Here is a 15413-nt window from a genome sequence, read left to right as displayed (position 1 = left end):
ACATGTGAATGTAGTTTTTAGTTAATTACATTCATAAAATACTTATACACCGGGTTTTTAACGAAGAGGATGGAAAAGTTGAAGGGAAAAATAAATTCTCGTTTCATTCCGAAATTGTTTTATTTTAAGGTAACTAAAATATGAAAAATTACAAGCGAAAAGAGGAAAATTTAGCTCTGATAGCGTCACCTTTGTAAAATAATAGTTGGTGGGGGAAGGGGGAGAATATTGAAAATTAACATCTTTAGGCGGGCACCTGATCAAAACAAATGTACGGGATGCTCCATAAATTCGTAAATAGTTTAAAAACTCATAAAAATCGAAGGAATTGGTACATTTTAATGTGATTTACGAAAAAATACTCTCACGAAGGGGTTTTTTTTTCCCGTTACATAAAATTAGTTCAAAATTTTGTCGATAAAAAGCACTGCACAAATGCAAATCACTGGAAACATTGTCCTAAAAATGCATAGTAAACGATTAACAGCTTATTTTTGAATCATCCTGTTACTGGCGCTTACATAAGGTTTTCATAATGATCTTGATTTTGGTGGATAAAGTTCTGTTGGTGAAGCTGTTTTTACGAATCGTCGTCGACTCAAGTTTTACGATCGTTTTGGACACCGAAGAATCGTTCAGGTCCAATCATTCTTGCCGGAATGGTTTCCCTGACCCTCTATTGACAAAAAATCGAACTAAATTTTTCTTCTGAACAAAAAAAATCCCCCCTTCGTGAGAATAACTTTTGTGATACCCTGTATAAAGATGGTCTTCTCTATTTCACTTAAAGAAATTAACACCATAACAGGAAAAAGGTGAAATTCGACGAGACATCCCGGACTACATTTTTTGATTTTTCCTACGACTATCTCCGTATGCCTTTCCAAGATAATTTTAACAGGAAAAAATTCGCAAGAATCACCGATTTTTATAAGGGGCCGTTCAAGTATTACGTAAGCAAATTTTTAGCCATTTTTGACCCCCTCATCCTTGTCAGCAAAACTGACCTCCTCCTCCCTGTCAGCAAAATTTCGTCATCAGCTCTGCCCCTCTGAATAGAACTCCTTAATACACTATATGAAGGCGTCTTACCTCTGAATCCTAACGCATATTGGTGGGATCAGAGACGTACACGGGGGGGGGGGGGGGTCATGCCCCCTCTCCGTGTACGCCCCCGTTCCATGATCAAAAATTTATCTTTTAATGCAAAACAATATTTTTTTAAATTGAAATTTCGGAAGAAAATGCCTTTATATGTTCTTATCATCAGTTTCTGTTAATTTAAATGTTATTTGAAGGCTATGAACGCAAAATTGATCTTTAATAAATTCATTGCGACCGACCCTCTAAGCCATACAATGATAAATCGCATAAAGGCCCTTCGCCAGCGGACCAAATTTAACCCCGGGCGGGTTATCTGATGCGGCCTGCCCTCCTCAAACCTAATTTTGTAAAAATGAACTAACGTGAACTGAACGTGTTGATGATATTCTTACTGGTAACTTTTTACGATCGTTATTTCATGTTGCTGGTCTAAGTGATGGTAGAGATTTTTTATTTTTTGATACCATTTTTCTCCATAAGTTATTTCATAATAACATTGAATGTATGCAAAGTTTACAGGAAGTTAATATTAATGTTCCAATGTATCGAACGAGATGTTATAATTTATTTGCAATTAAGAGGTACAGAAAAAATTTATGTAATTTTGATCCTATTTATCGATTTAGTCGTCTATATACTTGTCAAACAGGGCATCTAGATATTTGTGGAGCTGCTTGTCTTGTGGAATTTTTATATTTTTATTATGTTTTTTATGCCACTCACTAGCTAGGCATTACCTAGTGTGTTCTTGTATTGGAGTTCAGTCTGGCTCCAACTGTCGACCGAACATGTAAAAATCTCTCTCTCTCTTCTATTAAATAACTTTAAAAAGAAAAGGAGTCATGACTGTATGTTTCCGAAATAACAACCAGACATCCACCAGCACTAGCATCACCAGATATTTTTATTCCCCTTTGAAGAGTTTTAGAAATTACCTTTTTAAGCTATAGGATTTTTGTTTTTTTTATTCTCAATTTTATGTATTTTATGTTAAATTTTATATATTTTATGTCAAATTTTATATATTTTATGTCAAATTTTATATATTTTATGTCAAATTTTATATATTTTATGTTAAATTATATATATTTTATGTTAAATTTTTTATTCAACTTCACATATTTGGTTTTACTATCAACTTTATTCGTTGATTAATTCTTTTAGTCTACCTGGGAGTACGCTCCTGTATATTTTTATTTGTGTACTCTATGCATTTTTAAGCTTAAGTTTGTTATTATAGTCGAATCCCGTTTTAACGAATACCGTTATAGCGAAAATTTCGTTTTAACGAACACTTTTCTAATCCCTCAAATAAGTTTATATAGGAACAATGCTAGGTAATCTGGAATTCCTTTATAACGAAATTTCGTTTTAATGAAGTGATTCCTCCGGTCTCGTTATAACGGGATTCGACTGTATTATTTTTTTACCCTATCCAACTGTAACTAGATATTTTCTGTTGCAGGATGATAAATAAATGAAATGCAATTATGCTAATGGAATGAATTTGAAAAGGCAGAAAGAAATTCTACAACAATCTTTCTTTCTTTCGAACTAAACACAAATCCCGTCTATCGCCAACGGCAATTTATTACCGAATGAGTTGTGCCGGAAGTGTGAATGTGTAAACAGTTCGAGTGCGTATTGAATTTTTAGTGCTGCCATCTATTTTTCAAACTATTAGTGAAGTGTAATGATTGAGTATTTGAACAGTTGCAGGGTTGTTGCTCTGTGGTGAGGCATTTTACCGGGTACATCGGCTGGCATTCGTGCCGAAACTGGAAACCACAGAAAACCAACCTTAGCCGATCATAATTGTGCTACCAGTGAGGTTAAAACCTAGGTCCTCGTCCTCGCAATGAGTCCGTTACTATGACCACTCGACCACACAGAGGTTCGACAAGAATCTGAATCTTCTTGAATAACAGAAATAATTCCCTTGGAAAAGACACAAAAATCGCGGCTCAAGAATGTTTACCATACACTGCATTTCACTCCGACTTTATAATTGCAAGACAAATATGTTATGGTCGATGTTAGGTCCAAAAATTGAATAATTGCAAATTTTTGATTTTAAACGATGGAGCAGGGAAAAATGTATCTAAAACACTCGTTCTTTTCAAAGGTCGTTTCGCCGGTTAATTGCTTAAAGAAAACCGATTATTTTTCATTGTTATGTGGCATCATCGGCTGTAATTGTCATTCCTTAGGATCAGTTATGAAGCCAGATCACGAAACTCCTCCAATGTTAATGGGCTCAAATACTTGCGCTAATTGAAACTGGTATCTTCGAATTAACAAAAGGAATTCACACTGAAGAAATTAGACTCGCGATATTTCGAAAATTTCTCAGCACCCGCGCGAATATCGGTTATACCATGAAGATTACCCTTAATTTTTAAAGTTTTCCCAACTGATATGGCGTTATTACCATTTTAGTTGAAAATTAGTTCGGCGCATGGTTAATGAAAAGCTTCATTTTTATCCATATTACAATATGGGGTTGCATCACGTACGAATCGAATTAACAAAAACCCTCAATTTCCGCGTCGTTGGATTAACTTTCATAAATTGAAAATCACACAATAAACTGCTATTAATTACGAATTTTCAATCGTAATGAATGAAATATCCACTGAAATCATGAGAAAATCAGTTTTCATAAAAACAGTTGAGCCTCTAGATAACGGAGTCCATCAGAACATTCGTCATTAAAAAAATTCGTTATGAAATAATTTTCGATGCAGAGTAAATGAACGAGAATATAAACGTTCCTATAAAAATTTCCTTGTGTAAATAAGATATATCCTACTGTGTATATCATTCTACATACACAGAGGAGGATTAATTATTTGCCGCCTATGGGCTGGACAAACTTTCCTTGGAAAAGGGCCGCCCTCCTTCCGTTCTAGTCTGATTTTCTTGGCCATTCATTCCTTAAATTTTCCACCCAAGGCGTATAGCCCGCTTAGTCGCCGCCACTGTAAATACTGCGTTGTTTCCAAGGCTGGCATTACGCTACAAAAGTTTTAGAAAAGTTATTTTATAAAACTTGAGAAATGCAGCCAATAAGCGCATCGGTTACATTGGAGAGAATGTAACCGATGCTCTTATTGGATGTTTTTTTTGTTTTATAAAAGGCATTTTATCAAACTTTTATAGTGTAACCCCGGCCTTAGTCACTCTTTTAGTCACTTCAATACTTGCACACGTTCTTAGTTTTTTTTTTTTTTTGTCACTTTTCCAGTCGTTCATTGATCTGGCACCGTACTCTCTAAGTCAGCGCTTCCCAACCGGTGCTCCTCGGAGCCCTTGGGGCTTCGTGTGCACCCACCAGGGGCACAGCGGCCACTCGAGGGAAATAGAAAAACCCAATAAATTCGAAAAAAATAATTATGAATAAATAATAAAAACAAATCAGTAACTTCGATGAATAAATAAAAAATGGGGCTCCACCAAATAAAAATGTTATATACCAGAAAGGGCTCCGCGAGTCAATAAAGGTTGAGAACCGCTGCTCTAGATCACTGTTTCTTAACCCGTCAAGCCATGACATCAGTCAAACCTGGCCACTCTTTCACTTTTCCTCATTTATTTTCTATCAGTCGTGTATATGACCTGGCCTACTCACAAAAAAGAAATCAACCGGGCCCCGGGTTTCCAATGGTTGAGAACTACTGCTCTACGTCACTCCCATGCTCATACATTCTTTAGATCAATCTTTTGGTCGCTCACTGATTCGGTCCCTCGTACTCTAAGTCACTTTTGTGGTCACTCACATGCTTGCACGAGCTCTAAGTCACTCTTTTCATCACTTACATGCTTGCACACTTTCTTGTCACTCCTGTGCTTACACACTCTCTAGATCACTCCTTTGGTATCTTCCATAATCACACGCTCTTTAATTCACTAAAGAGTCTGTCACTCTTCTGGTCGCTCACATGCTTGCACACACACACACACTCCAGGTCACTTTTTCCGCCACTCACATGCTTGCACACACACACTCCAGGTCACTTTTTCCGCCACTCACATGCTTGCACACACACATTCCAGGTCACTTTTTCCGCCACTCACATGCTTGCACGCTGTCTTGGTCGCTCTTTTGTAGTTCATTGACCTGGTTTCTCGTTCTCTAGGCCACTCTTCTGGTTGCTCACACGCTTACACACACACACACACACACACACTCCAGGTCACTCTTTTCACCACTCAAGTTTCCACACTTTCTTGGTCACTCTTTCGTCATTCACTGACCTGATCTCTCGTTCTCTAGGTCACTCTTTTTGGCCATTCACATGCTTGCAAACGGTTTCGTGTGCTCACATGATTGCAAACTCTCTAGTTCATTCACTGACCAAGTCTCTCACTCTCTACGTAGAGGTGGATTTATGGTTTTACCCCTGCAGGGGCGTAGCCAGAAATTTCGTTCGGGGAGGGGGGGGGACCAAAGTGACAGAACAATGGATTTGGCCATCTTTTTTCCTTTTTTTGGTCATTTTCTCACATTTCGGGGGGGGGGGACCAGATCCCCAAGTCCCCCCCCCTCGCTACGCCCTTGACCCCCTGTGAAGTATCTCAATAATGCACCCCTGTACCACCCTATTGGGTATGCAGGTAACTTTCGTAAATCTAACAATACATTCCTGCCCAGTATGATACTTGGCAGGGCGAAACGGGGTAAATCCCACGAGTCGAGTGCCAATGAGGTCAGACTCGAGAGAGAGGTGGCACTCTCTTAATGTCCGTCATGCGGTTTTATGTAAAAGATACAAATCCATAGCCTTCAACCATCAGGGCTTTTCACCGCATAACGGCAATGCCAAGCTGAAGCCCTACCCTACACATAAGGGCAACGAATTACCCAACAGTAGGGGATATACAAAATTTGTCATCTTAAGCCATTACCATTTTCTTGGCCACTTATTCAAATTTATCTCCCCTCCGAACTTGCCGCTTCGGGCTATAGCCCGCTAAGCTTTTTTCCCCCCCCGGGCTGGTTAATACGCTTATGTACATACCCGTAACATTACGCTACTGTGTATAGGTATTTTTCAATTCATTCCAGAATTTTAGAGGTGTTTAATTCAATAAATATTTTTAAGCTTGATAAATTTTCATACACGAAAAAAAAAATTTATGGGTAAAAAGAAAACATTTATCTAATAATTTTCTTCGAACAAAAAAAATAAAACGCTAATATCTAATAAAAAGAAAAGATAACAATTCCAATCCGAAAAAAAAACTTTAAAAAATAAAAAATCGAATTATAGAAATGAAAGAAACGCATTTCTTTTGAAAGACTAAATATCTATCATCATCTTTAAAATTACAAAAAAAAAGACAAAAGAAGTTCTTTTTAAGAAATACCTTATTCCAATCTCTTATATGGAAAGAAAAAGAAGTTAAAAACTTCATTATGGGAGGGAAATAAAATAAAACTTTCCTCTTCAAAAGAAATTAATAGTTTGAAATTTAAAATTTCAACTCTTTAAAAACATTAAAACCATGATCAACTTTTTCTCCCCTCTTTTGAACATCATCCACCTTTTACATTTTTCTAACATTACCAAGGAGAAGAAAATAACGACTTTTAGGAAGTAAAAGATATTTTTTTTTGAAAAAAACAGAACGGTATTTATAATATTAAAAAATATATATGTATCGCACCATTAATGGGAACTGCTCACGTACTTTTTCACTGAATATTTTTCACAAAGAATTTTTTCTTGAAAAAAGAAAGAAAAAAGATTTACAGGTGCAACAGCAGGAAACTTAAAACATAAAATTGCTACATCATGCAAATAATACATTAATATTTTAGTTCCCGCAGTTCTCTCTCTCTCTCTCAGAGCCTTTACTTCATCATACACAGTGGTGGACGCTTTTTAGCTTAAGGAAAGAAAAATGAGCCGCCTGGAACATTTTTCACAGCTACTGCTATCAGGTGCGGCTAGTGTTCTTTAGATGGGAGGAGAAGAAATAAAAGAGGAGGTTATCTAAGGAATAATTCTTAGCACCTTGTGATATAACTTGCGAAAAAAGTAAGCCCCGTTATTATCTTTCCAAACCCAAACACAAAACGGATAAGAAAAATAGAAAAAATTATCAGTTTTCCCAGAAGAAGAAAACGATGAAGGGGGCAAAAGAAGAATAAAGATGGATTCCGAGCTGTTCAAGCAAAGAAAGGGCTTAGGACAAAATAATAATAATGTATCTGGATATCATTTGTATTCATGCAAAGTGATAAGAAGTTATGAAGCTTGGTAAAAATTATAGGAACAACTACTACTAAATTCACTTCGTACACAGTACTCTGCGGAATTTCTAACGAATATTGCGGGGCATGACAAATCAAAAAAATATTTAGGCACCAGCCAAATTTCTTCTATGTCAAGAATGGTGCTTTGCTCAAAGAAAAACTGTCTTAAATAATCTTTTCATTTAAATTTCTCATGTTAAAAGACGTAGCGAAATGAAATCAGAAAATTTTGTATCGCCCTTAGACTCCAACTAAGAAATTTACTGCAATTTAGCAACCACATTTAGAAAATTTTATGCGCCAATGCAGATTTTCTAGTCACCGTGGCGACTTGGTGCCTAGAATTTGTCCAGCCCGGCGAATTGGTACGTGCAGTAATGTAAATTACGAGAAGATGGAGGCCTTAACGTATTTGCGTTGTCAGAATTATGCTTGTGTCGTCCTCTTCTGGTACTGCCATCTGTCTTCAATATTCAGAACTCAAAATGGCGGAATTATCGTAAGAAGAGAGAATAATTCGGTTCTATACTTATTTGAGTTTTTTGAAGCATTGTGTTGAGGTTGCAAGCAAGGTTGAAGGTTGTTTTACCTTCGCGCAACGCCGTTGGAAAACCATAATGAACAAATTTCAGCCGACCACCACTGTGTTGCCAACCGTGTTCGAACCTGGATCTTCACGATGCTAGTCTAGCAAGATGCCCACACGACCGCACAGCAGCAGTAGAAACAACTGCCGATCTGAAAGCATACTTCGTAAACTACGTCTAATTGTTTTTTTATTTTACCACTATGCCATTACAGGATCAATAACGAAGTTTTCTGAAGGTCGATGGCAAGTAGAAAAAGGGGTGATATGCATGTTTCCAAAGGTTTTTAGGTCAAGTAAAATTCTTGATAATCAAGAAGGCAATGGAAATTGAGCCGCCGTGCACAAAAATGGAAGGATTTTCTTGCATATTTTGTTATTAATGAGATGCCGGGAACTCCTAGCTTGGAAACTATAGAGTAACATCATTAGATTATGGCCATTGAATATAAACCAACTACTAGAAAAAATTTATCCTTGTTATAACTAGAATTTTTTGAAACCAAACCCACAGCAGTAAGTTGATGTACTAACAAAGCATTTCCCAAAGGGGTTCGACGCGAGATCGGTCAGGGATGCCCGAGATATTTCTGGGATAAAAATATTAAACGTTGTGATGGGGCTATTATTCTCCAATCATTGTATCGTGGTAGTTTAAGGGTGCCATCAAAGTGTTTTGAATTCGCCGGGGGTTCTGCGAGACATATGGAATTGCCAACTAAATAGTGGCGTGAACTAAAAATGTCTGGGAATCATTTGATCATTTTTGTCGCACCACGATCATTTTATGCACACGAGGGCTAATTAGACCGGGGTCTACAATTTATTGCCGATTCTGAAAGGCAGCCTTTTTTATACTCGCCGAGAGGTTGGTGCGCTAATCTCTCGGTGTGGGGCTCCCTGCGGCAGCAATCTTTTTCTGTGGGCATGTCGCTGTTTCTATTGCACTCGTAGCAGGAAAGTTTTTGACAAGGACAAACCGGGTATCGAACTCGCGTCATCTCTAAGCATCCTTTGGTAAGTTAGGCGAGTATCTTATCTACCTGGGCTACCGCGCCCAGTTTGGGAATCCTTGCACACTAAACACTGTAGTGCTAAAAGACGAGATTTCATATTCGTTTCAGTTTTCTAGCCGCATCTGAGCTCATTCAAATTTCATAAAGTAATGAATTATAAAACTGCTGCTTATTGTATAAGTGAAACAATACCGATTGAACAGCGACAAATATGGTAAAAATCATCTAATTAAAAGTTATTCACAAATGTATGGTTTTTATACATGAAGGTATTTTTATAAAACTCTTAAGTAATGATTAAACTAGAGTCTTTATACAAATGCACATTTTACACTGACATTATTCATATATGAAAACTGTATAAGATTACTGAGCATTTTTCGGCTGGCCTCCAATACCCGATTTAAGGTTAATGTACGTTCAAACCGCTGTTTGGAAGAAAGGCATCAATGCAAGCGCCATCACTCCCACTAAAATTCATTATTATAATCTCACTAATGGCGAGATGCCATTCGAAAGTATTACGAAAAACGAAAAGAACCCGGTGAGAGACTTAATTCCGTACGTAACAAGATGAAAAGTTATAAAGCGTTCGGTCAGAAACGGGAAAAACATATGGAAAGCCATAAATTAAAATTTCATGAGGAAAGGGAAAAGAAAACACTTTTCCTTTCCGTCATCGTGAATATTTCAGACGCTCAGATGAAAGCTTTTATTCAGATCACGTCTCATTTCAGAAAGAACTTCGATATCTTACGGACACGAGTTGTAAATATATATACATTACAAAAGCAAATGCGTCGATAAGAGGTACACACGTACACGAGCGTATATATAGGCCCACACGTCAGGAAAATAAGATGCTCGTGGATAGCCATGCACGAGAAAAATCTTACCCTGGTATTGTTTCTTTCAGCTTTCAGTTCCAGGATTTCCTCTTCTTTTTCCAGTAACTGCTCTCTGCAATGGTTGAGTTCTTTTGTCAAGGTGGCGAACTCCTGAAATAGACCGATTTAATATATATATGCGCATGAATACAGCATTTCAAGTGCAGAAAAATGCAGTCGACGTTCGATTTTACGAACCTCCAATTTACGTATATTGTACGTTTTTACGAACTAATCTTCTAATCTAAAACAAAATACTATTCCTTTAAACGTCTTTCCCATTTACGAACTTTCGATCTTACGAACTATTTTTCACGTTCGTACGGGTTCGTAAAAACGAACGTTGACTGTAGCTCACATGTACTCCATATTGACAATCCAAAAGCAATAGAATCACGAAAAAGATTTAAATAACGAACCAACAGTTCGCTAAATGTATCGTGTAATGGGGTAAAGGTACTCTTCCGAGTTATGGAAATATTCTATATGGAAAAATCTCATTTTTGACATGACGTGAGAAACTGAGAACGAGAAAGAATTAGCACAATATCATAAATTATAATCAATGCTGAACATGCAGAAAATGATTGGCACAATCAGTCTTTTGAAGTTGTTTTCCTGAGGGTTCGATTGATAGCAGAGACCCCTCCCGCCGAATGTAAAAAATAGTACGCACAGACTAAAGGTAACAGTAAGGGACTCGGTCGATTGCCCTCAAAATGGATGGCTTTGAATTTCTAACTTGTTCCCGCAACAGGTCGTTCGTCTTGAGTCTAATTTTAGTCATTGTAGGTACTTGTGGAAGCGGGATTTTGAAATTTCTCAAACAAATTATTTGAATAACCAGTAATAATAATGCAAAAGTTTTGTGCACAGTTTGGCTTAGCGTTGAAAGGACGATCGAAAATATGATGATGCATGTCGGGAAAAAAAAGTTTTGCTAGCTTCATCTGCTGCTGATTTAAAACGCTAATTTCTGAATTGATGCGTATTCAAGAAATATATTTACCTTTACTGTTTGGAAAAATTTACATAATGAGTAACAATTTCAATCAAATTTCTTACAATTGAGTTTAATCAGAGTCAAATATCGGTTAAAAGAATTTTTATTCATTTTGTTCTCGTGGTCCTGAGACATTGGAATTACTGTATCGTTAACTTTAAGTTTCGGTTTCGCTAGTAACGCGTTCTAATCAGAATTAGTTTCGGTTTTACTAGAGGCATCTATTGTCAATTACAGATTGAATGACATGAATGTCGCTCTCCACTTGTTAATACAAGATATACAGAAGACTGGATGTTGTGAAGATATTTATTATTTGAGATATGAGTTTTTTCCTTCCTTAAAAAACTAACATCTCAAATACTAAATATCTTCACAACATCCAGTCTTCTGTATATCTTGTATAGATTGAATATTTTCTGATTTAATGTCTACGTGAACAATATATTTTTTTAATTTCTTCCGAAAACAATGGTTTTTTTAAATATGTGCTGTAATTTCAATGATATTTAATAAAGTTGAGCTCACTTACAACAAAATCGGATTTACTGAAATACCGGTTGATATTTTTATTCCAACTTCATGAACTTCAAGCCATTGAAAAACTCGCTAAGATTAAGATTAAGTTTTCTTTTTCAGCGTCATCTATCTTTGACTTTATATATATATATATAAAGTATATAATATATATATATATATATATATATTTAAATGATACTTTCTAATTTTATACGCATGAATTTTTACGCATTTATTTTATATATATATATATATATATATATATTTAAATGATACTTTCTAATTTTATACGCATGAATTTTGGTGGTATTTTTTCACTTTCTATTGTTTCTTTTATTTTAATAATATTGTAAATTAAATTCGCAAAAGACTTGATTATTTTGATAAGTCACGTCCACTTATGAGAAAAAACCGGATACAGTTAAATATCAGTTAATACGATGTCACTTCTGCCTTCATGAGCCGGAACCATTGAAATAACGTTTAAATTACTATTATAATTTATTATGTTAATTATTATAATTGTTATTTTTGTAAATTAGTTATTTTTAGATAATCATTATGTTAACGGCATTAGTCTTGCTCGCATAGTTCTAAATGTATAGGTCATGTATTGCAAGATCTGGAATTTAGACCTATATGGAGGTTGACTACTGAGGGGTGTGCACAGACAATGCAACCATGAAAAGTGAATAATAATTATTATACTATTTAATGAACGAACGATATTTTTAAAAAATGACTCATGCCCTGTGAACAGAAATCTCTGATTAGCATCTCTCAATTATGTCGCATTATCCGTGGAGATTTTTGGGTAACACAACATCAGCTACTCTTCCCCCCCCCCCCCCCCCCCAATGATAAATGTTCCTTCAGAATATAGTAAATATTTCTCATGATGAGTGCTCTGAATTCAAAGATCTGTTAATCGCCCACTTGGATTGACATTAAAATTTATTTCTTTAAACATACTCACTACACTACTGACACGCAAGCACAAACTCGTCTTTTCCTTCATAAGCCAATCCCAGGCAATTTGCAGATCGGAAGACAGCTTGCAAAGGCTAAGAACCGACGAAAACGTTTAACTCTGGTCTGGGTGTGGTAAATATCGGTTAAACACATACTCACGATGTCACTTCTGCCTTCATGAGCCTGAACCATTGAAATAACGTTTAAAAACTTGATATCCGTTACAATGTATTTCGTACTTTATGATATTTTCAATGTAAGAAACAGGACCGGACGAATCTACTCTCCGACATGCTCGGGATTTAAGAATTTTGAACCGGCATAAATTTATCTTCGTTCGATATATAGTATATAAATTTTCCATATACTGTATGACGAGAAGCAATGATTTATCCTTGGATGATTTTTCAAAAAGACTTTCTCCCGCTTTTATTTGTGCATCATTGTATATTATTCATCCCGAGACTATTTTCCGGCTAGTGGTTATGAGCTAATTCCAAATAGGAAAACTTTTGCATCATTTTCATCGGCGTTGACTTTCTATTTTTACATCCCTGCGCATTCGTTCGTTTTGCGAAATTCATAAATTTATAATTAAAATAAAGAATAAATTTTTTCCCCCGTATTTACTTGGAAACGAACATATACACACATCCACAGAAATGAATATTAATAAAAACCCAGTATTTTCTATGGCATAAGTAAAACTCTTAAATGTAGCTAAAAATATCTCGGATGAAACTTGTTCGGATCCCTTTGTACCCTTGTTTCAACTGTTGCATGTTATAATACAGTATAAAAAAAGAGGAAATGAACGTTGTTTCGCTTGCTGTGCGAGTAAGGATAATCTGGCTAATAATAATTTAGACAAAGGGTTTACTTGCCACAATACATATAAAATTAGGAGGTGAGGGCAATCCATTTATTTTTATCCCAAACGAGACTTTTCATCCACCGAGAGGACAATCGACCTACGCGCTCAAAAATAGCACCATCATATAATAGGCCTGTGGTAGTGTGCAATAGCGACACCTTTGTTTTTTTAATGTCGAAACTATGGAAAATTCAAGGTCAGTAACGGTAGTTATTTTTCAAAAAAAAAAACCACTGCTTCTTAGTATGTTGCCTGATTAGTATGTATGTAGACTTGGTATGTTGACAAAAATAAAATAAAATAAAAAAAATTAGGCGAACACAAATTTATTATGAGCCAAGCATATTCTCTCCGAGAGAAATGCCAAAATATTAATTTTATTTTTTTCCGACTTTTCCATGTCTCGGTGTGCTCTTTTTTTCAGATTGGCAGACATGTTGATATGAATACCGAAAATTTTGCATTATCCCAGAATTTAGAAATCACATGCAGAAAGTTTTAAGCACCGATAATTGTTTTTTTTTTTTTTTTTTTCAAATTTCCATTGCCACTTGGATCCTCAGATTTGTTAAGTCCTGCAACAGTAGCATCAAAACCTTTTAAAAAATTGAGATTAATTTTCATAAGGCATCATTACTCGTTCTTTTCAACCTTCGAATGTATTGTATATATATATATAAAATTCTTGACAATTTCACGGTTCAAATATTGGAACTGTAAGAAAACAATATCAGCAGAAACAGCCTAACTGAAACGATCACCACGCCCATTTCATTATTTCTATGCATGATTTCGCTAAAAAGACCGCTACCTATTTCAAAAATAAATTATTATAGAACCATCTTCTTATTCAGAATACTGTTGTTATTAGCAGATCACGAACGTAAAACTACTACATGGTCTTTTGAAATACGGGGGGAGTGGAAAGAAAAATAAAAACTGCAGCTCCATTATATGCAGGTAGGTATATTTACTAAAAGTACGAAGGGAAAAGAAAATGTTTACCTACATAAATGCTCTCTAATTTTATTTTATTTTGACCACTTAGAGCAGAATAGAACAAGTTAAATACAGCCTCCGCTTCGAGTTTGTGGATCGGAGATATTTTTTTTTTTTTTTTTTTTTTGCTTTCCTTCCTCCCACCAACCGGCAATTTCCTCCAAGTAGAAGAAACCGAAAACATTTTGAACGCGTTTCAACAACTCACTCGAGATAGCGGATGAAATATTAAAGCCAAATCATGGCGAAATCACGAGAAAAGCCAAAATAACGTGCTAACATTACATAATGCATGGGAGGGGGGGGGGGATGAAAGAAGAAAAATGGTATTGCAGTTTACTAAGTGGTCCAACTAGGCGTCCAAGAGGTAGGGCGAAAAACCAAAAACCAAGGCTCATCCTACATGTGCTCGGAATTTTTTCCTCTAGTCTCTTCCATGGAAAAAAAAACGAAGAGCGACACTTGTTTTCACCAGCTTCATTAACGAATAATTATTAATGAAGCGAGCAAACAAGTTTATTCAACACTAAGACCAAGTTGAAAAAGTAAATATACAGTACTTTCAAAATTATGTACGGCTGGATAAAATCAAATACTATGCAATTTCGTCAATTTGAGTCAAACTCAGTTATAACGGCATCGAAGTTTCCACGATATTTTTCCATTATAACCGAAGTTGATGTTTTCAAGATATTAAAGAATATAATCAGATGCAACAAAATACTGTACAGGAAGTTGTTACTTCATTATTATGACCATAATTTAGGGAGAAAAATTACGGGAAACGGAGTCATAAAAACAGAATGTTATCAATTTTCACCAAAAAAATTTCTCCAATTTTCAGAAAAAATAACAATTATTACGTATAAATAACCTTTACCGGGAAGCAGAGTGCTACAGGAAATACGCAGTGGCATAAAATGTATTTAATGAAAAAAAAAGTTCAACATAAAAAATGATATTAATATTTATAGTGAATTATATATGAATTATACGAGGATGCTATCACTCACCACTATTTATACGAAAATAATTAACAGCTGGCTGATGCGAAGATATATATTTAGGAAGTAAAGAAAATTCTACTGCCCTTGCGGGGAATCGTACCCACGTCCTCTCTCTTGCCGGGAGAGCGCTCTAGACCAGTGTTTCTCAACCACCAGGTCCTGACCACATTCATACCGGGCCGCG

General features: G+C 35.8%; 1 protein-coding gene across 4 annotated transcripts in view; it reads right to left on the bottom strand.

Moving 5' to 3' along the window:
• Nucleotides 1–15413, bottom strand: part of LOC149081720 (liprin-alpha-1-like) — a 132839-nt gene that overhangs the window by 63875 nt on the left and 53551 nt on the right. For all 4 annotated transcript variants that reach the window (XM_089237138.1, XM_089237139.1, XM_089237136.1 and 1 more), the window contains exon 2: nt 9865–9966. In XM_089237138.1, coding sequence (XP_089093264.1) covers nt 9865–9966 — 102 coding nt within the window. The remainder of the gene's footprint in view (nt 1–9864; nt 9967–15413) is intronic.

The sequence above is a fragment of the Pholcus phalangioides genome, unplaced genomic scaffold, assembly GCF_987345545.1.
Source record: "Pholcus phalangioides strain wild (caught in Gottingen) unplaced genomic scaffold, Ppha-v1.0 ptg000009l_1, whole genome shotgun sequence".
In the NCBI taxonomy this organism is placed as follows: domain Eukaryota; kingdom Metazoa; phylum Arthropoda; class Arachnida; order Araneae; family Pholcidae; genus Pholcus; species Pholcus phalangioides.
The sequence above is the reverse complement of the archived record's forward strand: the minus strand, read 5'-3'. Positions and strand labels throughout refer to the sequence as shown.